This window comes from Tinamus guttatus, unplaced genomic scaffold (assembly GCF_059628265.1).
Source record: "Tinamus guttatus ecotype Peru unplaced genomic scaffold, ASM5962826v1 Tinamus_guttatus_pri_ptg000150l, whole genome shotgun sequence".
Taxonomy (NCBI): Eukaryota; Metazoa; Chordata; class Aves; order Tinamiformes; family Tinamidae; genus Tinamus; species Tinamus guttatus.
This window is the reverse complement of record NW_028288684.1, coordinates 13783404-13809494: the sequence shown is the minus strand read 5'-3', so window position 1 is coordinate 13809494 and position 26091 is coordinate 13783404. Positions and strand designations below refer to the sequence as shown.

General features: G+C 40.0%; 1 protein-coding gene across 1 annotated transcript in view; it reads right to left on the bottom strand.

Annotated features, from left to right (window-relative positions):
* Window positions 1–22326, bottom strand: part of TRPC6 (transient receptor potential cation channel subfamily C member 6) — a 99698-nt gene extending 77372 nt beyond the window's left edge. Inside the window, exon 1 of the mRNA XM_088522331.1 lies at window positions 22190–22326. Within this exon, the coding sequence (XP_088378457.1) occupies window positions 22190–22326 (137 nt within the window). The remainder of the gene's footprint in view (window positions 1–22189) is intronic.
* Between the last annotated feature and the right edge of the window lie 3765 nt (window positions 22327–26091).

Genomic DNA, 26091 nt, shown 5'->3' with positions numbered 1-26091 from the left:
CCAGGCTCTAGGCAAATATGTCATTGGCCTAAAGATCATCTGCTGATTCTGCCCCTTTCAAATCAAAAGTCTCTGAAACATCATTTTTATTTCTGATACTTTGAAGGAGCTCCTTCAGAAATACTGTAGCTGATATCCTAACTGGGGAACAAACATTTTCCCCTAATCTCATTTCAATATAGCTAAATGTTACGTCTGGGCATTCCTACAATAAGTAAAAGGATCAGAATCAGCGAGGAGTCGCAACTACGTTAATTGAGAGAAGCTCAAGTTTCTGGGCAATGCTGCAATAACCATCGTAAACGTTAAGCAAACACAAATGCGGAAGGGTACCTCTGCACAGCACACAGCTCACTGTTCCATTCAAATTACTGTTCCTAGTGAGCAGCTATACGCTCTGTGTTGAAAAATGTCAACTGAAGTAAAAAATTATATAATCCACTTGATCCGAATTTTATTTTTAGAATTTCTGAAGCAACACACAGTACAGAAATCGGTAATGAAATTTCACAGCTTGCAGGTGTGTTATAAATCTTGGGATGTAAGTTCAGGGAGAGTATAGAATCACTGTCACAACAGTATTTAAAAATTTCAGATTCAGTATAAATTTTGACTGGATGCAAATAAATACAGTACTGCCATAAGCACAGACAGGCAAAGGTATCAACTTTTGAAGTTTACCTTAACAAATATATATATGGAATTCTCAAAAACTGAAATGTCATAAATCCAGTGATGATACACAACCAAAAGCCTTTTCTTTTGATGGAAGCTGTAAACATGATGTTACAAAATGAAAATCCAGAAAGACTAGTCCTTGTAAGTTTAAAGCAAATGTATTACTTGTGGGCTTTAAGTGCATGAGGAAACTTTTTCTTTATTCACAATTTTTAAAAAAATATTTCTTAGTAGGGCTGCATATCTTTTTTTCAAACACCTCTCTCTTTCCCCAGCGAGTGCCATAGTTAAAGCAAACCTTAAGATGGTGAGTTGTCTGATCTTTTCCACTGATCTTTTCAATTCACTGACATATTCCCCCACTAACACCATACTATTGTTCTGTGCTTTAATTGCATTTCTGATATCTCAAATCCCACTATCCAAGGGAATTGTTTCTGCAAATTGATAGGAACTGTAAAGAAAACTGCAAAGTTGCCTGAACTGTTGCCTGAACAGTAGAAAAGTTGATTACAGTAATTCTAATTGTTTGTAGCTTTGCAAGTAATCCAATTACAAATCATTCTGCTATACTTCATTGCTAAAAATACAGAGCGTGGAAGTTACTTAAGTTTCTCAAGCACAAAAATCTACAACAACCCCCCACCTCCTTACATACACAACAGGGCAGTTAAACATCCAAGAAAGAAGCAATCATCCAGGTAATCAGGAAGTTCCTCAAAATTTCCATGGACACAATGACAAGACAATGGGTGCAGGAAGTGCCTTTAAATCTAGATCACATCTTCAATCTAGAAGCACGCTCAGAAAACAGTCTTACATAAGTACTGGATAAACAGACAGGAGAGATGTTAGATAGCTAAATTAAACTTGATCTTATTTATCAATAAGGTAAAACACTCACTTCATGGTTATTTCAGGACAGCAATAAAAATACAGGTCTGGTGTTTGCATATTCAGTTCTTACAGAAAGCAAAAAGCAAAGTTTTGCCAGGAGACACTTCCACAACTGACTGCAGCCAAGTCAAACTCTGTTTTAAACAGAGGATATACTTAGGCTCTTGGTTAGTATTCTCATCTGTACTTTTAAATTAAATGAGTAGTTATTTTTCTCAAGTACTCGGCAGTCCACATGTTCAAATTCTGGTTCTTAAACATGATATGAAACATTGTGATTGCACCATTGACTCTGCTGTCAGTTAAAGCCACTACCACACAGAGCTGATTACACTTAAAACTGCCTCGGACAGCAAAAAGGCATCAGTGTCTTAAAGAATTCTAATTCTAATATTATATTCAATAGTAGCTTTTAGCAAGTGAAGTCCTTTTACTCAGCTAAACCCAAAAAATCTTTCAACTTACATTTATGAAAATTAATTCATGTTTATATCCCTTTATCCAGCCGTAAATGTTTTTCCTACCAATATAATACACCACAAAAAGAAAAGAAATATCTCTACAATATAATGATTAAAATATGCACAATGCCACAAACATAATGAGGAATGTGAAGTAAAATAGACACTAACAAAAATTAAGCATATTGATTTTGACACATTTAAGACTATGTTCTTTAAACTCTTTCCTTTTCTAGCATGAAAATATCCTTGTAAAACAGTAAAATGCAGGAACAGGCTCTTTTCATTTCCTTTGCTTTACCTAAAGCCTAACTTCAGTAATAAAGCTTTCACAGGTCCCTCTGGATGACAGCGCTCCGGCACGAGCGTCCACTCCCTTCCCTTCGAGATCTACATTTACATTTCCCTTTGAGATTTACATTTTCATACTAGTTCTCTTGTTGCTCCCTGTCCTCTCTGAGCATGGATAAATTCAAAAGTAAAGGAGGTTCTACAAAACTCTGTGATTTAAGAATGTATAATCACATTTATCAAAACACACTAATAGTTGTTTTACATTTTAGATAGATATTTTAATAAATATACACAGTCTTCATATTTTTAAGCTACTGACAACAAACATTTTTATGTTTTCCAAGGTAGAAATCAATTATTTTCTTTGAACTGAGCTCCCTTGCTCTGGGATGGCCAAACGGGTATCTGCGGCACTCTTTTTTTTATCATCAGAAAGTAGCTTTTGCTTTTGTCAAACTAGATTTTATCACATGCTTCTGGATTTGCACCTTCAACACTGCACTTCCATAAAGCTTTCACTTAAGACTAATATCATTAAGACTTAATCACATGCTCAAGTGCTTCCTGAATCAGAGGAGGTCTTAAACACATGTTTAACTTTAAGGCTTAGATCACAGAATGCTTAAGGGTTGGAAGGGACCTCTAGAGGTCATCTAGTCCAACCCCCCTGCACACACAGAGTCACCTGAGTGTGGGGCACAGGACTGCGTCCAAGCGGGTTTTGAAGATCTCCAGAGAAGGAGACTCCACAACCTCTGGGCAGCCTGTTCCAGTGCTCTGTCACCCTCACTGGTAAGAAATTTTTCTTATGTTCCTGTGGAATTTTTGATGCTTCAGTTTCTGGCTGTTTCCTCTTGTCCTATTGCTGGCCACCACTGAAAAGAGACCAGCACCATCCTCCTCACTCCCTCCCTTGAGGTACTTATAGATACTGATCAGGTCCCCTCTCAGTCTTCTCTTCTCCAGGCTGAACAGGCCCAGCTCCCTCAGCCTCTCCTCATAGGGCAGATGTTCCAGGCCCCTGATCATCCTTGTGGCCCTGCGATGGACTCTCTCCAGGAGCTCCACATCCCTCTTGTACTGTGGAGCCCAGAACTGGACACAATACTCCAGATGTGGCCTCACCAGGGATGAGTACAGGAGCAGGATCACCTCCCTCCACCTGCTGGAGACGCTCTTCTTAATGCACCCCAGGATCCCATTGGCCTTCTTGGCCACGAGGGCACACTGCTGCCTCATGGTCAGCTTGTTGTCCACCATGATGCCCAGATCCTTCTCTGCAGAGCTGCTCTCCAGAAGGTCAGTCCCCAGCCCGTACTGGTGTCTGGGGTTACTCCTCCCCAGGTGCAGGACCTTGCACTTGGCCTTGTTGAATTGCATGAGGTTTTTCACCGCCCAGTTGTCCAGTCTGTCCAGGTCCCTCTGGATGACAGCGCTCCGGCACGAGCGTCCACTCCCTTCCCTTCGAGATCTACATTTACATTTCCCTTTGAGATTTACATTTTCATACTAGTTCTCTTGTTGCTCCCTGTCCTCTCTGAGCATGGATAAATTCAAAAGTAAAGGAGGTTCTACAAAACTCTGTGATTTAAGAATGTATAATCACATTTATCAAAACACACTAATAGTTGTTTTACATTTTAGATAGATATTTTAATAAATATACACAGTCTTCATATTTTTAAGCTACTGACAACAAACATTTTTATGTTTTCCAAGGTAGAAATCAATTATTTTCTTTGAACTGAGCTCCCTTGCTCTGGGATGGCCAAACGGGTATCTACGGCACTCTTTTTTTTATCATCAGAAAGTAGCTTTTGCTTTTGTCAAACTAGATTTTATCACATGCTTCTGGATTTGCACCTTCAACACTGCACTTCCATATTTAGTAAGTTTTCTCCCAATAAATTCACAAGCTGTATCTCTTGTGTTTGTCAGCCTATTCATGTTTATTTGCCAATATTTAAACAGTATTTTACTTTGCTTTCCTCATTAACATCACGACCTACTGACGGTAGGTCTCTACAAAGCCTAGTCTCTCTAGTCATAGTAACATGGAGAGTTACATAGACCACATCTTGTCTCAAGCAATGGGAAAAAAAAAAGTATAAAAATATTAGCCAGGTAACATACACCAAATCAGTGGAAGTAAAACTGCTTTCAGGCTTTCAAACAAGAGCCATCTGTCACCAACACTTGCTCAAGCTTTTCCTTTCCCAGCATTAGGCCTGGTCACCAAGAAAGCATCGGGGGCCATCTCCTCTCTCCAAACAACATGCTTAAGCTGCTGAAGTAAATATTTGTGCCTACATCTCTGAACGGCCTGATGTGCAGACGCCATGCTCGGACACTTTGCTTATGTTTGCAGCCATGTGCCAAATGTCAGAGCATGGCACCCGGCCACAGCATCGCAGTGCCGGGGACCTCTGCCAGGAGAAGACCTGTGATGGGGCCTTCTGTGGGCTGGCGCAACGCGGGGACCCTCCCCGCGTCATGCTGAGACTGATCAAACTTTCAGAAGTGGTGAAATGGATCTTAAAAGAGGAGAATTGGTTTGCGCTGGCTGACATCGCCTCTCAACCTCCAGCCTCCAACTCCTGCTCGTGCCTGGACCTGTGGCAGGGCCTCCCAGCAGCTCTCCCTCTGCTCCGAAGCTCCATTTCCTCCTGTATGAATCAGGCCCAATTTGCACAGTCAAAGCTGTGGCACGGTTTGTTATACAGAGCTGTCGTCACGGGTACTGGGCTATGCTATCAACAGAAAGGTTAGGCAAACACGGAAAATCATCTCAACCAGAAGGGCTGGAGAGCGTTAGAAAGAGGGTGATAAAAATAACTGAAAATGCCATAAAAAGGAGTGTGATCTGCACAGCACTTCAGCTAGCTGCTTCGTGTGCCACTTGGTCAGAGAAATCAGGCCACAGATAAGCTGTATAAATAAGATACTTTTGTTCTATTTTTGTACATCTTTTTTAATTTCAGCTGTTAACATTTTCTTAAAGCTCATCCCAAACTGGGGCACATTTTTTAAGACACATGCGTAAAAACCAAGACCTTCAGTAGAACAATTCTTACCTTCCAAAGCACAGAGCTAATGATAAAACAGAAAGTTGCAGAGTCTGAATCCTACCCAGGGAACAGCATGAGGACTAAAATGGTCCAATATGTCCAGCCACAATAGAGGTGAAGATAGGAGATAGAAGAAAATCAAGAGGTGATGAACTGAACAAGGGGAAATCCATGGTCATGTGGTTTTACCCATAAACTGTGGTGTGTAACACAAAATTGCGATCCCTGAACATGGAGATGGAAGAACATCAGCATAGCTTACAGATAGCATAGCACTGCTTTTGTTTCCCATAAAACAGATGCGCACCCCGAAAGTGGCAGGCATGATTATTCTAGTAGTCACATTTGACTGTTTGATTAAGAATCTTATTCATTCATTATGATCTAAAACACAATTGAATATGTCCATCAGCTGACAGGATTACCTCTGTTTAACACAGTATTTCGACAAAATGAAAATCCCCCAGAAAAAAAATAAATGATGAAACACTGAAGCAAACTGGAATCATATTTCAATGCAGATCTTTCTTTAAAAATATATATAAGAATTACTGCACAAGTTCAGAGGAAAAAAATAATATAAACCAATTCTTTATTGGATAAAAAAAGTTCTCCACAATTATTCAAGTTCCAGTACAGCTTTCTCTCTCTCTCTCTCTCACTTTTGATAAAAGAATTATACGCATCCTATCTATATCCTTCCTGAATCTGTGTTAGGAAACAGTCATTTTCATTATGCAAATGTGATGCATAGAAATAGTAGCAAGGCATTACGATAAAGTCTAGTTCATAAATGCTTAAAAACAAAATGGTATTCAGTGGAAAGAAAAATTGACTGGTCTTACCGCAAAGAAAAATAAAAATAATAATAAAGATGAAACTAAAATCCATGAAAATATAAAAAGATTGGTTATTTCTGCAGATATTACCAGTTAGCTGCTGCAAAGTAAGGTGAAGAAACACCCATTCTGTACAAAAAAATAATGAGAATGCTGCCAAAAATGAGTGTAGTGTAGTATAAATTTAGGATAAAGAAAAATCATTGCAGAAATATTTTGCATTTCAATGTGTGTTTACGAAGGGAGGAAAATATAATGTAAAAGAGCATTTTTATTTAAGTTTAATTACTATAAATACTGGGATTTAAAAGTAATTATTTTATAAGAATAAAGAAACATTACTGATGTTTATTGTTCTCTGCTGTGTATAAATAAAGTACTTCACTATCCTGACCTCAGCAACAACTTCAATGAAAACAATTATAATAAGTCATACAAGGAAGTGTGATAGATAATAATAATAGTTAGATAATAATAATAGATAATCATAATAGATAATAATAATAGTTAGATAATAATAATATACTAGTTAGATAATAACATACTAGTTAGATAATGATAATATACTAACAAAGGTAGGTATTTATAGCCTATTGATGAAGACTTTTACTAAATCATTCCAAATTTCACAGTGGAAAAAAAAAGTTTCAAAACACACACAAAAACCCCCAGACCTTCACCTATTATTTTTAACAGGTTAAAACAGACAGGAACGTGACAGGAAAGCCTTTTTTTTTTGGGGGGGGGGGGTTGGTTGGTTGGGTTTTGGGCTTTTTTGTTTTTCTGGTTTTGGGGGGTTTTTTGCTTGTTGTCTGGGAGGTGGTAATTTTGGATTGAGATTCTCTTCTGCCCAAGCAGTGACGTTGTGGTAAATACCCACGGAGAACATCTCATGATTACTTCTCCTTGTTGCTCTCAAGAGAAATTATGTTCCTGCTTTCTCAATGCACTCTTGAGAAGAATCATAACGTAATTAAACTTTTAATTACATAGAAACACCATCCTTTATCACAATGCTAACAGACAGAGAATCTGTGGTGAACCAAAGCAGGATAAGCACTTAAGGCTTTTTTTTTTTTTTTTTTTGGTCTGAAAATCCATGTACCCTGGAAGAGCCATCTGTGGGATGGAAGGAAACTTCTGCAGGAGGAATCGAGCCAGGAAAAGTAAGAACTAAGGGGACTTTTTCTCTGGCCAGTGGCAAATATAGGTTCCCCAAAGCAAAAAATTTCAACAGGATTTTCTTCTTGCATGTCTAGCTGCCTAACCAGGTTTACGAGATTTTACCCAGATATATTAAATGAAGGAGATCAGGAGGGAAGATGTGCAGCTTGGATCCAAACCCTAGTTTTGTGGAGAAGAAGACATTCTTACCATTGCTTTATAACTGAAGTGAAGCATCAGTTGCATTGATGACTTAACTACATTTTTCTAAAGGAGCAGACAAAAGTGAATTTTTGGTCACTACCATCTCTCCGGCTGGCATGCCTGGGAATCTCCACCACAAACCCACTGACACCCCCCAGCCTGAGCCCTGCAGTCCATCCAGGGAGACATCACACATGCACGATTGGGATACACAGCTCCATACATAGAGAGCCATGGGAGGTGGGGGGAACAGGTAATTTTGAGCTGACTCAAAACAGTCATAATCTGCAGCTGGTTTCAACTAACAAAAATCAAACATTGTTATTTCAGGCAACTTGAAAGTCATGATGGAAAAGCAAATAGTGTAACTTTCTGAAAATAATGTTAAGGCTCCAGTTAGAGGAAAAAGGTTGAAACTTGATTTTCTTTTTAACTATTCTAACCAATATCTGTTAATAGAACCAAATTTCAGGAACAAAAATTCCAAATTTCACTCAGCTTTTCACCTTTACAGAAAATTTAGGGAAATGGGAAAACAGATAGTTCATAGATAACTTTTGTACTGGAAAAAAAAAGTAAATCGCTTTGTTCTGCCAAGTCTCCAAGATAGCATCCCAGAATGCGATGGAAAAAAAAGGGACTTGCAGAGCTTCACTTATGATTTTTGTTCACTTACAAGTTTATTCCTCCCCAGATACTCCTGGAAGTGATATACATACTCTCCAGAGCAGCAGTCAACATAGAATAGTGGGGAATTCAGTCTGTCTTTCATGCAGAAATAACCTCTGTGATGCGAAGCTAGCCTACTTGACATACCACTTCTCTGGATGCTACACATGGGAACTGATGAAAATTGTTCCACTGTCTATTTTCCCCACTGTGAAGTCAAAATCCAAAGCAAAGACCATTGAGTATCTTCAACCAGCTTTGCTGTTTTCTGGCATCCATCTTGAATTTATAGGGAGATGTTGATGATTGCAGACAAATGGCAATAAAAGGTTTTATTATTATTATAATCTACAACCCAGACTTTCTATATCCCTTTGAAACGTTCCTTCAAATTATATCATTTTTAGCACCTTGTGTGTTTTTTTCCCTGTAAGGTACTTAGTAGTCACAGTTTCATCCTCTAGGATTTATTACCTATATGTTCGCAAAACTGATTTTTTTTAGTATACAGAGCAGCAGCTGATGCTTTCTTGTTTGCTTCCAGCTTGTACCTCAAGGGGTTACCCAACACAGCAAGAGGCAATGTGATCATACCAGTCACTGACCCTTCTGCTACGTCCATGAAGATTTCCAGGTTGTGACAAAAGGGATTATATTGCTCCATTCAAACTTTAGTGGCATCTCTAATTCTCCATTTTGTATAGGATAATAAATGATAAAATAACAGCTTTCTACATTTATGCTGGCACTTTAGAAGTAAAAAAACATACTCCAACTGAAGGCCTCAAAGCATTCTCAAGGGTAAAGCCTGCTCAGCTATACTGCTAAAATGTATTATCACATTGCTGCAGATACTCCAGTGGTTTTCACTTAAGTGCACTCTCTCAATGACCCACTGACTCTGCTCAAGAGAAGCACTATTACTACTGCTATGAATGAATATGCCTAAGAAATATCCCATCAAAAATATACTTACCTAATAAAACCAGTGGGGTATATTTCACTGAAAAAGTTGCAACACCCTTGAGTACTCTCTATTGCCATGTAGCAGGGCAGCACAAACTCAGCAGGCACTGAGGCTACCTCCGCTCTGTCCCCAGCACCAGGCTGCCGATGAGGGACACATCTGAATTTTCACGTGGCAGCTACTGCCCAAACTCTATTCCGTACTTCCTGCAGTAAAAAGGCAGCCAGCCGTCATGTGTCCAGATGGGTCAGTCTGGGCGCTGCCTGGTTGGCAATTCTTATTTAAGACAACAGTCCCTGCCTCTCCCAGTAGAATACTGATAGCTTTAAAAGAAATATTTCAGGTAAAATAACAAGCATCCAGAAATGATCATTTGCTCAAAAAAGATGCTTTGCTGCTGTCTCTCCAATGCAGTTCCGAGTCTCCAAAACAATCCTGCTGTTGCTAAATTAGGCTTTTATCTTTTGCACCTTTCAGAATAAAATGACATGCTATCCTACTATTAATGACGGGCAGGATACTTTCTTGAATTCTAGTGCTAGTCGCTTGAAACAAAATCCACACATTTAAATAATTTGTGGATGGAGAAAATTTATTTTAGATGAATGCTGCAGTTACGGAGATAATACAAATACACATCTGCATTTATTCTTGAACAGAAAATGTGCATGTTTTCTGTGCAGATGTCATGCAAACTTTAGGCAATTAACTTTTTTACAACTGAAAAAAATACAGAGGAAAAACCTTGGTTACACCTAAGGTGCATTCTGAACCTGAGTGTGTATCAGCCTGCATGTGGTATGCAGTAGCTTTAAATTAATTAAAGGTAGCGTCAGCAAGCCATGTGGATAATTCAGTGGGGAGAATACCATCTAACATCATGGAATGTCACAGCAAACACAACCATAATTGTAAGAAAACATGTTTTAAAACTAAGTGACATAACCACCAACAATTCTACTTTGTCCATGCTGATCAACTCATAAAGGCAGTAATGAGAAGAACTGGAATTCTGTGAAAGCTTTCATATCACTTCTAAGGAATCCTCTATTCAATTTATTTAAAAATTAATCAGATTGAATACACTTGCATATAATAAGTGGTATTTTTAATTGAAACAAAAAAAATCACTCTAAATTTTGGCTCAAGTTTGAATTTAAGATTACAAACAAAATTACTTTTGTTATAAGATAAAGCCATTAATATCTACCTTCAATGTATTCTTCTTCCTGCCTCTCTTTCTCTAATGTAGGGCATATCATTAACATGTAGAATAGCCATCTTGATTTTCTTCTCACCAGGAACAGTAAGTCAGTCTCAATGCTGAATACTTCAGTAGCCAAGAGCTGCACACATAAATAGCTATATGTATATATGTATCACAATTCATCTTAGTCAAATATCTATACACTATTTCACAGAATTGCAGAATGGTTGGGATTGAAAGGGACCTCTGGAGATGATGTAGTCCAACCACCCTGCTCAAGCAGGATCACCTAGAGCGGGTTGCCCAGTGCTCTGTCCTGATGGCTCTTGAGTATCTCCATGGATGGAGACTACACAACTCTCTGGGCAGACTACTCACTGCATATGATGGTTTTCTCATTTCTATAGTCTGTTCCAGAAATACACCCTATTTTCTTCCACATTTAAATTATTAATCACTAAGATAAACTATAGAACATACAGTGAATCCCCCAAAAATATACATTCAGAGATCTTAAAGACTGAGGGTAATACTTTTCACTCAGGCATAGAAATTCAAATCTCACTGAAGTCAAGGGCAGTGCATCTGCACATTGTGAAATACAAAGTTTACTTTCGAATGTACTCATTCCCACTACTTTAGTTACTGGGACTGTCCTTTTTTAAAATTCAGTGAAGTTAAATAAAATGGGCTATAACTGCCTCTGATATTTTATTCTTCTGTCTTGCTGTTATACTTAGCAATAGACCACTGTGTCTCTGCAGAGCTCCATTAACACTGGTTAATCACATAGTATGAAAGTTTCAGGCACAAGCAAGATTTCAAGGCTGACACCTTAGACATCCTGTCATCCTGACATACAGGATACAGGTATCCTGTATCCTCTTCAAATTACGCAGCTTACCATGAAAATCAACAGAGAAAACAATAAAAATCAAAAGGACACCCATTTACAATAAAATTCAGAACAGTTATAAGAATATAGATTTAAATGTGTAACTTAATATCTCATTCTGTTCACTTTACACACTGAAATTTATGTCTCAATAAGCTCACTGCCAATGGCATTTTCATACCTGCAATTCAGTTTTGCAATAATATATGGCATATATATATGCAGATTTTAATTAATTGCAAGCCTAAAGCTGAACCATGATGGTTATTAAATCTCCCAGAATCAACAGAGAAGAAAATTTCTGAAATGTGAATCATGCAGTTCCTGAAACAGGTCTCATGATCTACCTTTCAAAGGGTTCTATCTCTGCATGCACTGGAAAGGGGACCAGATAGTGGGCCAAGCTTGATGCTTCATTTCAGACAAGCTCCTGCAGTCCCTCCCCCTCCCCAAGGGAAAAGCAAAGCCTGAAGATCACCACAGAGCAGCAAGCAGGTACCAGCAGGATTCCCACCTTTCAAACTCCAATCCCCTGTCTTAATCAACAGCAAAAGATAAAGTTTCCTGACATCTGAACTAAAGGATATAAGCTTTGAAATGGAAATGGAAATGGAAATGGAAATGGAAACGGAAATTCTGCAGGGTGTGGGACTCCCACTCCCACCATACATGATCCATAGCATAACACCCAGGACCTTTTCTAGAAATTCAAGAACAGTGCCTCCAGGAGAACTAAGACACAGATCCACGAAGCATTCAGATGCCAGCAGGTTTCCCACCTTCGTGCACACAATCCCTCTGCCTTTGGGATGACACCCGGGCAGGCATTAACCCAGCTCAGTCCTTATTCCAGTCACCATGAAAAGGAAATTCAAATAGGAATTGCACTGTGGCCCAAAGAGCCCCCCTGTTGTCCCTCATCCTCACTACATACCCCCAATCCTCTTCTGACCCTCTGGTTTATCAAGGTTTGCTTGCTGGGAGTAGGAAGTAGGTCCCATCATGGGCAGATGCCAGGAAAAATACCCATAAGGACCACAGTGCTGCTCTCCCTGCACCTCCATGGATGCAGAGAGACAGAGCAGAAATCCTGAACCTGATTAATCCACAAAAAATGGTCTTTCTTTCTGAACAGTTAATGAATGTTCTCACTGGAGAACATTAAGGACACTTCTGCTGTTTTTCAGATTTGATGAAAAAACAAGTAGGAACCTCAGGCTATTAGAGATCCTCTGATGGCGCTGTAAGACTAGAGCCATTAGACTCACACTGTTAATTTCTGCTTAGAATCTTCTTTGCATTTCCCTTTTTTATGCGTTATTTTTAAACTACGTTACACTAGTGCTGTATTTTTGGCTGAAGGTGGCTGTGGTGTAAGAAATCCCAGGGTATATTTTATAAATCAACTTGTTAGGTAAGATCATTATTATTTTATCATACAAAGCAGCATTGAAAATTCACTATCGCATCACTCACTGTTTATCCACCAATGTGTTCACATCAGATGTTGCTAAATGATTAAATAGCTTTCTGCCCTAATCCGCTAAAATTCCTTTTGGAATAAAAATGGAAAACATTCATTTCTACTGCTTTGCAGTAAGAAGTACACCAGTTCATTCAGCAGACTTTCTAGTGATACTGGGATTGCTGACTTTTTTGGTAGCAATACTCTCCAAGATGTTTTAAATAATGTAAACATTTCTTCATATATTTATATGCTTCTTCCACTGAATCTCATGCTTAGTTTTCATACACAGATTCCTACTCAAGGCACTTACTATTCTTCCTCCATAGTATCTGCCATGTTGCCATAATTCCTAAATATTTCCTGGATATCCAGAGACTGTTAAAGAGAGTCACAGCCTCACTGATTTCAAGGCATCTCACAGAACAGCAGCATGACTTGTGGCCCAAACTCTACAGCAATTCCAAGTTGTGTGGTTTTAGTTTTTAAGACCCTGAAGTGAGAACACTAGTTAGAGCATCCATAATATCTACTGCCTGTGGAAATTTTCAACTCATCCCTACTGTAATTAAAGCTAAGTTATACCAGCTAACTTCCACTGGCATCACTGCATTTTTCTGAACAGCTGCTACATTTCTGAATTGAGAACAGTACCTTTACAGAGAGAAACAAGAAATTTTACATTTTAGAAGAACTATCAAGATCCTGAGATTCACTTGAGAAGCTACAAAAGCTTAAATTTTCATAAACTGTCTTGAGAAATTAGTAGGAAATTTGTGCTAAGAGCTAAAAATTGTTTTGAAGTTCTACTACAAATATCCTCATGTCTCCTAGCACAACTGAGTTAATTTAATTTCTCCAGTTGATACAGCAGAGCATGTTGAACCTCTACACAGTATGAACCTCCTGAGTAACTGCACTAGCCTACATCCATAGCCAAATGCGCAGGGGAAAGTAAAAGCAAACGGTGCAGAGAGATCCATAAGCACATAAATTTGTCCCTCATTTCCAAGCTAAGATAAATTTTGGAGTTCTCAGTGTACTGGATTACTCTTTTAATAAATACCATTAGTATTATACAGATTTATATTAACTTACAAAAAGCCTGTTCTCCCTTGTGTGTCCTGAATAAAACCGTCACAACCTTTAAAATACGATTTCAATATCCTTCTCCATTCCACACTCATATTAGGTTTACTGCAATTAGTTATAAAGTAATAAATCTAGCAAGAAGGAAAAAAAAAGAAGCTTTAACTCATGTATAATCCAAACTTTGCCAGTAGAGATAATGAACTAGAAAATGACAGTGCTCATGATATTTCATTATTAACAATAATAATAAAACTTAAAAATTGAAAGTAATTCTAAATCAGCTTAAGGAAATAATACATTAAAAAAAAGATTAGCAGAGTGGAACTAAGCTAGTACAGAAAATCAATTGTTGCATTGCAAAAGGGAAGTAAAAATTGATTTATATTCTTTAATCGTGAAAAAAATAATTGGTTAGGAATAACATCCAAAGAGGTTCACTGTGTTTTCTAAAGGGATATCAAAATGCAGAGATCAATACAATGTATCTGATCACACATAAATAACCAAATATGCCCAGAAACCACCAGAATGTGACTGTAAATAATAATAAGGCACTCCTGCAAATGATTGGGGAAAGACCCTACAACTGACTATGTAAAACCAATATCCAAATCCTCCCTACCACTAAGGTCGCTGTGTAGAGGGGCTTGCAAATTACATATCCCAGTAGCTCCGAGTGTGACATCAGTCATTTCCCAAAGCATCCTCCTGCAAATTGCAACTCGATTAAAAATACTTCTGGATCCACACTAGTGTTACTACTACTGTACTTCTGCAGGATGCTGGGTGCCACAGAGGTACTAAATTGACCCAATCAGTGATTCACAATGCTGTTGTTCACAGAAGGACACTCTTCTGCAAAGTGCCTGGAGCCTGGCACGTTGAGAGCTGGCCTGTCTGCTACATATCTGTGTGCAATGCACTTCAAGAGGTTTAGAAAAAGTGCCAAGTATTGAATTATTGCCACTTGGCAGACCCAAGACAGATGTACACCGAATAGGATAACAACATTTAGCACTCTGATCTAGCTGTGGCATTTTCTGTTTTAGAAAGGGAAAAAACATGTATAAAACAGCTGAGATATGTACAGCACAATCGAAATCTTACCCAGTAAAATAATATATTTGTCAAAGATGAGAGAATCATGTATTTTAAAAGGAATCTAAGCAGTCAAGTCTTAATTCATAAATTCAATCAAAATACAATATAGACAAAAACCAGTTCATTGACACTGATAATCCAAACAGAGCCAAAGAGGAAGATCAGACCCACGAGTCCATCAGTGTTAACACCTCTGGTGGCAAAAGAAGTCGGAAGGTACCAAATCAGCCCTGCTACCCACCCAAGGACCACCACCATCTCCCAGGCACACAGCTATTTCCAAATTTAGGCTGGATGGATGTGAAGAAATAAATGGTTGTGAAAAAAGAAATGGTTCAGAAGGAACCAGGATGGCTGTGTGGCCACTAACAGACTTTCCAGCCCTGGGTCTCCAGGTAGTTTGTGTTCCCATCCAATTCTAACACTGCCTACCTCTGCATAGTCGGTCCCTATATGTCATGGCTAAATCAAAGATCTTCTCAAAGAAATGGTTCAGCTGGCTCAGCAGGAGTAGTTTGTCCCTAACAGCAGAGATTAAAGAGGGTCTTACTAGAAATATATGACGTCCTACACAGCTGAGGGACTCTTATCTGTGGTATGCAAAAATACAAGTGTGCTGCAGCAAAGCCGAGCATATATCTGCTCTCACAGCTCATCATGGATATGGTCAGGAGTTCCCACTGTTCTTCATGCACTACAGAGGCATATGAGTCTGTTGAACACCCCAAGCTACCCAGCAAAACTTCCACTAATTTCAGCAGGACCTGAACTTGAAATGAGCAATGGGCTGTTTCTTTCAAGATTTGGTAATAAACCAGCCTGCAAACTACATCACAATTTGCCAGAAGATTCGGATCTTCTGCAAAATTGCTAGCCCTGGATCACCTAACCTTGCAATTTGTACCTCTTGGCTTTTTTTAAATCCCACTTGTAGCAGATGTGATTTTTTGTTTCTGTATTTCATGGTCCTTCCTTCCACCTACATGGGAAGGCCTCGCAGCTATTTAAGAAAGAAAGTAGGAAGGCTCACTTCTTTAATTTCTTCACCGAGGTAAACATTCACAGCATAACAAATATGTAATTAATCCCCAAGGGCAAAACCAAGCACCTCAGTCTCATTCTTCTGAGCTGGTGGGGGGCAAGTTCAGGCTGGGTTCATGTCTCATCAATGATGCATGAGAGGGAATGGCAGCAGCAGTGCGAGGAGGGCACGACTGAAGGCTGCTGGAGTAGGGAGGTGGGTGTTATAGCCACCTCGAAATGATTCAAGGTTATTGTTGCTAATACTGCTGTTGTCTTTCTTATTTCATCACTACAGTTACACAGCAAAAGAAAGTGGGACATCCGCAACAACGACTTCACACAACAAATCTGTATTTGCAACTCTGGAATTTTGTTTGAATTTGTGGTTTTTTTTTTTTTTTTTATGAGAGGAAATTGCATTCAACAGCTGTACAAAGCAAGCTATTTGCACTTCCCACACAGCTTTGAGACTGCACCCAAGATGACAATTCTTGATCTGAAGCTCCTCTATTTTTCCACTTAGAATTTTTGTACCTAAGCTCACATCTCCTTCCTAGTGCCAAAGCTTATTTTTTGATATTTTCAAATGCCTATTTCGATATATTTGTCTGAGTGCAGAATGCTCTGCACTCAGTGTGTGTGACGCTAGTTGTGTTCATTGATATGAGAAAGTGTGGTTATCTAAAAATGGGCATAGAAAACATATCCAGGTTTTTTGTCATCTCCACATTATATTCCATCATTTCCAGTATGCTAAAAATAGTATACCTGATTATGTATTTAAATTGTCTCTACATATAAATAATAACTATTCTAATGCAAGATATAAATGCTAATCCATTCCAAAGAAAATTGCATGTAATTTAATTATTGCTAAGCTTTCTGTCCCTATTTAATTATAAAAACTTACACTTAAATAGAGTTTATCATCCCAAATCCTTTAAACCTGCTGTTGAGTAGATTATCTACATGGGTCTGTGTTCACGAGTGTGTGCGTGTGTGTGAGGTTCATTTTGTGCACTTCCAAATACAACAAATCACATCAGTCTTCACCATAAATGAATGTACATGGCTTGACTCACCTTTGAGATGTAATTTGCAGCCTTATATCGGTTTCAGCGAAGCTCACTGTTTTTCCAACAGCTTCAAAAGCATGAAAAGATCTTGCAGAAACTCGATCTATGCAATACACTGGCTGCTCAAGGGAGGTACTGGAACAGGTTGTTTCCAAAAAGAACAAACTGGCTCCCAGCCCTGACCAACATCGTTCACTTTATGGACTGAGCTGCACAGCTATGATTTAACAGTGTTCACTAGCAACGGGCCTCAGCTATCCAGGAGGAAATAAATGCTGCTGGTCTGTTCTGCTGCTCTTTTAAAAGAAAGAAACCTATATTGAAGGTCAAAGCCCAGTGCCCAAAACACAGTTCTTTTTTTTGTCATGTCCAGTGACATGGGAAACATCAAACCAAGGCACTGATTTTTTTTTTGACTAATTAACCTGTCAAGTTGAAATATGGAAGTTGACATAAAGCATAGCTTTAGCTCAAAGCAAAAAAAATATCTTATGGATACTTGAAGGAAATGCAGAGGAAACTAAATGTTAGATATTATGCAACCTGGTAAAAGCAGTGATGATGATCTTTTACCCAAGACTTTAAGGATTAAATTTAGTCAGCCAAAATATGAGAACTACAGATCTGATTTTTGCCTCTGCCCAGTGGGAAGTGGTTCCATTAGTCCTAATTCGTAGGAAAGTGTTCTAGCCATTAGACTATAAAAGGAAATCCTCCCTCTACTAATTCTTCCACCTTTTTGTTGTCAACAAAATCACTGCAACATATTTTCAGAGGATATAGCATCTCAGTAAAGAGACTGGCAATCTGAAACACAGCTGCCACATTGCACAGTGCTCCCTGAAGAGATTATGTCTAATGAAGAGTCTGGAAGATAATTTTACAGGTCATTTCAAGCAAGATAGTAGAGGCTGAAGATAAAAATGATGCTATGTCAATAGCAGAAACTGCTATAATGCATGAAGGAAAAAAAAAAGGTATTAAATGTTATTTAACAAAGAAAGGGACTGCAAATATGTACAGTTTCATAATGCTGAGGAACACGTGATTTGAAAACTGCAGAAGCTGAGGAGAATTGATGCCTCAAGGCAGTTCTGCTGCTCAGAGCCCCTTTTCTCCCTGTTTTCCTCTGACACTGTGTGCCTCATTTGCTTTACAACTGACATTTTAATGCACAATTGTCCTTCCACACATGTATGAGAAAGTACATTGTTTTTCACAATGCAAACTGTTTCGAAGTATAAATAAGCAATATAACCAGATGTCTGTCTGAATTAGTGCATTCTCACTAAGTCGGTATGCTGACAATCTGTTCTTCAGTGACAGATTTTCAGCAGGGACGTTTACATACATGAACTATCACTTCCATTGTGTATAAGCACTCCTATTTGGGAGTACACACTAAATGCTCTCTTTTAACTATAAAAGCAGGCTTTTTGCCAGTGAAATACTTGCATTAGAGAAAGAATATGCCCAAATGTTTGTATTTCAGCAGGCAATGTATCTTTTGATATAAAGGTGGAAAGGTATTTTTGGTACATAAAGGGAGACACTAAATGACTAGGTAAAAAAGGACCGCTAGAAAGAGTTGTATAGACATACCATTTTTAATTTACAACTATTAAGATCCTATCAAAGCAGCCTCATCTTTTGGAAAACATTTTATTTAAAGCTTTTGGATATCATTTGAAGTACATTTTATTTTCTGAAGATTATGAATTCAAAGAAAAGCAAGACATTTTTCCACGAAATCCCACTAGAACTTGGTTTTGCCACATCCTGCAAATAAAGGTAAGATTATTCTACCGGCACACTAGCAGAAAAACTGCATGATCCTACTTAGCAGGGCAGCCGAGCCCAGACTATCCCGCTTGCAAGTAAAGCAGCAGCTGCCTCAGACACAGCAAAGCTGTTCTCCTTCCTCTCCTCCCGCAAAAAGGTGCTACGGAACTCTTACTGCTGCGGTAGGATGCGCAGAGCTCAGTAGGATGCACACTCTGAAGTACTGAAACTCAAAGCAAGCCTCAGATGTAGAAATTTGGCAGGCGATGCTCTTGATACCTACAGAGTCCATTACATATATTGACAGGTCAGTGCTCTGAGTATTCTTCCAGTTCACACGTAGTTTCATAATAAAGCACACTACTGCTTTATTAGTCTTAGCTTAATGTAACTGAGTGTGACTCATTGACACCAAACCAGTCCAGTTTGCTTGATCACTGGATTAGTCAGAATTTCCTTTTTTTTTCTCATTTTCTGCATTTTCAACTAATCTATTTTACAATTAACAAAAGATCTGGAAATCATCTGAAAAAGAAGAGGGCAAACTTGGGTGGCTTTTATTAAACAGCGAATCATTTGCTGCTATAAAGGAACCATCTATCAAAGTTCAGGAGCAACATCACTGAATTAGAAGTTTTAAAGTAGTAGTGTCCAAAAGATTTGGGGCGTATTTACAAATACAAGAAGTTTTCTCAAAATATTCATCTCATAATCCAGCCACTAGACTACTTTAAAGCAGTCACAAAGCAACACATGAAAAATAATGTTCTAAAACATTAATCACCATCGCACAAGATGCTCTTAAGGCATTTTTGCACGTGCAAATGATGCATGCCATTTTCCAATTAGTTTGACAAAATGTCAAGAACTGCTCTAAGTGAAATTAAAGCAGCTTTAGTTAAAATGTTTTAATACACCAGCTGGAGGGTTATTTTAATTATTTAACTTATTCAAATCATGCTCTTGTGTTTACATTTCAACACAGGCATTCTCTCCAGGGCAATATAGTTTCATCTCAAGGGACAGGCCCACAGACCCCAAAGTCTTCATTTCCAAAGACTGCCAAAGATTCACACCAGGACTTTCATGGAAAAAATGGCACTTTACATTGTGACCAGCACTTTAGGCTGTTATGTTTCTGCAGAAGTCGCTTAAGATTCAGCACTGATAAACCATATATGGAGAGAGTCGGTAAGGCATGCGCACTGAGTCCAAGTGGCCTCACAGCACATAAAATGCTGATTTTGCATTTATCTGTCTAGGGAATGCAGACCCTCAGTCAGTGGGATACTCAGGATCTCCAAAGACCTGCTGAAATCTAAAGATCCAGGCAAGATATGATAATCATAACACTCTCTACTGTAACAGTCTCATGAAATGCTGGTCATTTGGGGATTTCCAAAAGAGGTGGAGAAAAGCATTCCTTCCACATGTAGATTACAAAACTGCACGCAGCATTTCCTAAGAAGAGGCTACTCTATCCAATTCACATATGGAAGTTGTGAGTAAAACTGGCATCTTGCTTAAAGAGAAAGATCCACATAAGGTACTTAAAACGTGATGCAGTTGGACTTTAGGCAGTAAAATTCAAAATGTGTGATCGCCACGTCCTGGGGTGACCCAGACTGACCATGTTCCCCTGCTTGCTGGGCAGATCTCACTGAGGCTCTGTGAAGGACACCTGCAAAGTGGTTCCTTTTGTGGAGAAGCCCCACCTGGCAGCTCCCCATTCTGCATAAAAATAAAAATAATAATAATAAAAAACAGCTAGGTTCCTTAAAGCACTGCTTTCAGTAGGTTTACATAAAAACTGAGAAAGGGATCATCCCTCAGTTTTACATTTGCCACTCAAACTGGTCCTGTCTGAAAACTGATTGACAGAAACACCTTCCCTTCCAGAAGGATGCCAGCGTCCTGAGGAAGAACTCACCTGGACTACAGAATCAGTCACCTAAGTCATTGGTGGGATATGACTTCAGATAAATTCCTGTATTTACTGTTAGTCTAGTTCTACAAAGCATTTTGATCTGGAGGTGGGTTTTCCTTACTGCCATGCTGAGGTGATGCGATCTCCATGCTGGTGTCCTGGACCAAGAGCTGCTAGCACAGGTCATACTATTCAAATGAAAATATTAGCACCCCACAGCTCCTGTAGATTTAAAGATGCATTTTACATCACTTATGCAAGATATATCTTTCTGTAGTTGCACAACTATTCTGAATTAAGTATACAGCACTTAGGAACTGAAGAGCTGACGTCCATCTAAGCAGCTCTCCCAGCCCTAATCAGTACTAGATCTTCCTTGAGAAAGCATTCATGGGACAGATGCACTCACGTATTTTGAAATACGGTTTAACTCCAGTGCACAATAATTTATGCTCTTGTAGCTAGATAATCTTACTGAATTCATAATTCGGCAGTACAGGCAGTACAGGTAGTGAATTCAAAAACTCCAATTATTCTTAAATGAGGTTCCAAATGCCTAAATATCTAGAGTATTGCCCATTTCCTTGCTATTACTCCTTTTCATCTAGTCTGTATGTGGCTAACAAGCCCCTCAGTGGTAAACCAGTTCAGACTACTGAGGTTGATAACTGGAGTTATCAGTCAAGCTGTAAAACACAATTTGTACAGGAGAAAGTACATATCTTATGGCAATCACCTGGGATTTTAGGACTCTTCTTGCTTTGCTTAATATCCATTTTTCCTCACTGTGGGATGCCTTTTTCCCCGAAACATTAACAAGCGATAATTACAGAAGCCATGCTGATAAAACGCATCCAGAGGGACACGATAAGCACTGAATGTCAACTGACCTGCTTTTCAAAAACTGCCTTTCCCAGAACCTTTATAATTTATATGTTTCATTTAGTTTCAATTGCAAACATTCTTACACCTTACTGATTTAAAATACCAATAACTAGTCGGCAGAACTTAAAAAATAAATAATAAAATCACATGAAGCTATACGACTTTGACGAAAGGTGGTAACGAAGGGATTACGAGTTTATGAACTACAGTCTAACGCGCACTCCCTGAGGAAAAAAAAAAAAGACTAGAGAGCTTGAAAAATCTACAGCGCTTTTAACCCCACAGCGCCCGTTTTAAATGAAAACGAAGCCGCTCGCACGGCGCCCCGCGGAACCCTGAGGGGCTCCCGCGCCCCTTGCGCGGCAGCGGAGCCCCGGCCGCTGCGCAACCCGAGGAGCGCTGCCCTCAGGGCCGCCCCGGCGACAGCGGGGTCCCGCTCCGCGCATCCCGTCCGCGCGCAGCGCATCCCCGCGCATCCCATGCCCGCGCACTCACGCGGGGTAGAGGGCGCAGGGCGGCAGCGCGCCCTCCTCGCCGGGCTCCGCGTCCAGCAGCAGGTAGTCCCGGCTCTCGTTGCGCCGGGCGCCGGGCGCGCTGTCCCCGCGCGCCGCGTACGGCTGCGCCTGGCTCATGGTGGCCCGCGCCGCGCGCGCTGCTCCGCGCCGGGCCGGCCGCTCCGCTCCGCGCCGGGAGCCGCGGCCGCACAGCGGCGCCTTCCGGGCCGCCGGGGAAGCGGCGCCCGCGCGGCCCGGCCCCCCGCGCCTGCCCGCGGAGAGACGCGGCTCTGCGCGGGGGCGGAAAAGTTTGTGCGGCCTCCACCGGGCGGCACCGGGGGCGATGGGATGGGATGGGATGGGATGGGATGGGGCGGGAGGCGACGCGGCCCTGCCCGCCCCGCCGCGGAGCTGCGGAGCGCGGCGGGGGGGGGCCCTGGGCGCCGCTCGCTCCGCGCTGCCCCGCGCTGAGTCCCGCGCTGCAGGAGACGCCGCATCCGCAAGGACTGGGCATTGGGAGGGGGAACCGCCCGGGGAGAGGGATAAAGAGAGAGAGAGAGAGAGAGAGAAAAGTGCCCAAACAAAAATGGTAACAAAAACAAAAAAAGAGGGGTTGTACTCTGAGCCGAAAGGTGCTTAATTTCCAGCTACTTCTTATAAAAGATGTTCTAAGGTGATCTGGAGAAATTGCACTTAGAAGTTCTTTGATTTCCGAGGACAGCAAGCATGCGTGTATTTGTTAATTGCAACCTTTACAAAATAAGCGGTCTTTTTTTATTTTTTTTCTTTCTCCTTTTCTTTCTCCTTTTCCTCTCTTTCTCTCTCTCTCTCTCTCTCTCTCTTTCTTTCTTTCTTTCTTTCTGCATAGAAATGGACTGCTTGTAGTGCTTGTATTCTTTCTTTCACACACTACTGCACACCTTTTCCACAGCAAAACTAGTTTTTATCACCTCTGGTAACTTCAGATTAGAGCGGGGATGGTTTATAGCCGTACTTAGTAAAAATTATCCTTGCAGTAGTGACATTTAAGCAGCCCTCATTCCACATAATATTGCTCTGTTCTTTTTCCAGGGGTGGCACTTCAGCTGTTTTGGCGGTATTCCTATGTTACTTACGTAGGTCATAATAGCTTAAATGTACTAAACTCTTTGCAAATTATCATTTCTGAAAAAATGTCAGGTACTGAAGAAATAGTATACTTCCCATTTACAGGCAGCTTTCACATTATAATAGGCTTACCATTCCATAAGGGAATATTCGTAACGGGTGTTATAAATGTGCAGTTAAAACAAGTGTATTCTAATAAAATCTCTCCCTCGCCCCCGCCTTCTTGGCATATCAAAGCTATTGCCAGTATTTGAATAGCATATGGCCTTCTACTCCTCAGGCACACGCACCTTTTCCTAATTTGGTGATATGCTGAGGAACAAACTGGGCAAAACTCAGCGCGCTCCTTTGCAAACTGCCCAGGCAGGCTGACACTGCTGGTGTTGCGGGATCATGGTTTTAATGGCTGGGGAGCGAGCTCCTGAGATTCACAGTCCTGCAGGAGGAGGAGGAGGTTTATGGAAAGATGCAGAGCTTATTGAGGCTGTGATGGAGCTGCAGTGGCCTTTAGATCACGGTCTGCAGGACCTGTAGTTAAAGGTAATTGCACAGTTGCTCAAAGTTTCTGAGAAATTTTTTTTGTCCTGTTCTTAAAATTAGACTCTAAGGAGTTTTACAAATTTTCCTTTGAAAACATTTTCCCCCCTTTTTTGTTAAAGAACATTTTATTTTAAATTGAAGGTTTAGTAGCAATGCTACCAGTGGGTTATATAGTTCTCATGCTAATTCTTATTTCATATTACTATAAAAAGAGGTATTATGGAGCTATGTAAACCTCTCCACTTAAGAAATATGCTGTTGATAATACTTTACACTTTTATTTTAAGAATTGAAGGGGATTTCAAGATGCCACTGCACTTGCCCATTAAATTTTCCTTTCTCCTGTCCCGTCCTTTGTTTCAGCTGCTCCACTTGATAAGAGGCTGCTGTCTCTCAGACTCTGTTCTCTAGGCTTTTTTATTTCACTCTTCCTTGTTCACTCTCTTGCATATTTACTCCTTTTTTAAAAAGAAATATTATTCTACTTTTTTTAAGACTCTTTGGTTTATCAGATCCTTTGATTTCAGAGCCTGCTTGGCCTCTTTTTCTGCTTTCTTCAGTTGGTTCCTTCACATTTATTGATTGTCACAGGATGGGTTCTGAACTCCCCTTCATGCTTTTATGTATGTCCTTCTCAGCTCCTTGCTCCTCATGCTTCCCAGGTCCCTCACTTCCCTTGGTCTTCACTCTCGTTTCCCCAGGGACCATCGCATAAGCTCCAGCATCACTCCAGGCTATTTTACTTTCTCTCACACAACCCAAATCCCAAATCCTCAAGTCACACTTGTAGGTCACAGTGGTGACTTCCATGGTTTCTTTCAGGCCTTATCGTGTCAACAGCACTGCTCAAAAATGAAAGAAAACAGTATAATGTTCTTATTCATGCGTGCAGAAGAACTGATATACTGTGAGAATATCAGCCAATTTAACAGGGAACCTTGTACTGCTTTGGGGGACTGCTTCCAGGCAGTTAATCCCACGCAGACTTTGCCAAGCATTTGACAGCTCAGAAACTTGACAGTGTTGTGAACTTCCCCAGTCCTGGGACAGCTCAGTCCAGGCCTTTTGATGGTCTTTATTAACAGTCTGTGATGGTCATGGGGTGACATCTGGGCTATAGGTTGCTTACTTTGGCCCAGTTGTTTCATAGCACTGCTATCAAAATGAACTATAAAAAGGAATCTTTATAGAGACAACTGAATTGGCACTGGACCATGTATTTTCCAAAATTGAAAAAGTACCCATTATCTTGGGAACAGTGAAGATGCTTGTGTTACACTGTCTTTTCTGTATCCACTCTGGTGATCAGTAAAATCTTCAGCACCCTTGCAAGCCAGCATGCTTTTCAGGCATTATTTTTGCGCAGGCAACCACCCCAGTGTGTGCAATTTTATTTCACTTCATTGATATCAGCTTGAAGGTAGGAATACCTTTGAGTTGATAGTAAGATAGCTCCTGATTTTCAGATACATTTTTCAGGTCAAGTCCTAGGAACAACAAATGCTCGTGTTTGAAGGACAAAATGATATGTTGTCATGATTCTAGAAATATGAAGGAGCTTTCCAAAAGGAAACTTTTCCAGATGGAAACAGCTTGATAAGCACACATCTTTCAAGATCCTCCAGTGCTACAAGGGTCACTAACAAGAAGATGGAAACCCTGGCCAAGGGCGATGTGTCCTGTAGCACTTAGTGGTCCTTCAGATGCAGTGAAAAGCTAGTCTCACATTTTTAAATGATCTGCCTGTGTACTAGTAAACTCATACCGCTGGCACAGTACTCTTTCCAAGAAAAAGGAAAATAGTTTATGTCTCATGGAGTCAAATGCTGCACATGGCAGAAGAAGGCTGCTGTGGAATGGCTGAGAAGCTGGGCTTTTAGTTTGTTTAATATTGTTACAGCAGTCTTAGGTTGCATTTGACGTGTGTCTGAAAAGTTCAAGATATAGGAGGTGTGAATTTACATCTGTTTCCATATTTGGATAATGGTCTAGGGTTGATGATGCATTGCATGACAATCTGAAAACTAGTCAGGTTACAGAGATTTTTTTTATCTATACATAAGGAGTGACAAGATGTTGGGATGAAGCAGCAAACTGTTCATTATGTTTGTAGGTCTTTTCAACAAGAAAATTAAATTTATTTATTATTCTGGGTTTTCTGTTGCTAATGATGTGATTTTGCTCTTGCAAAGATAAACAACATATGCTATTTTTCAATGAATTCCCCAATATTGATATTTATACAGTGTTCCATTA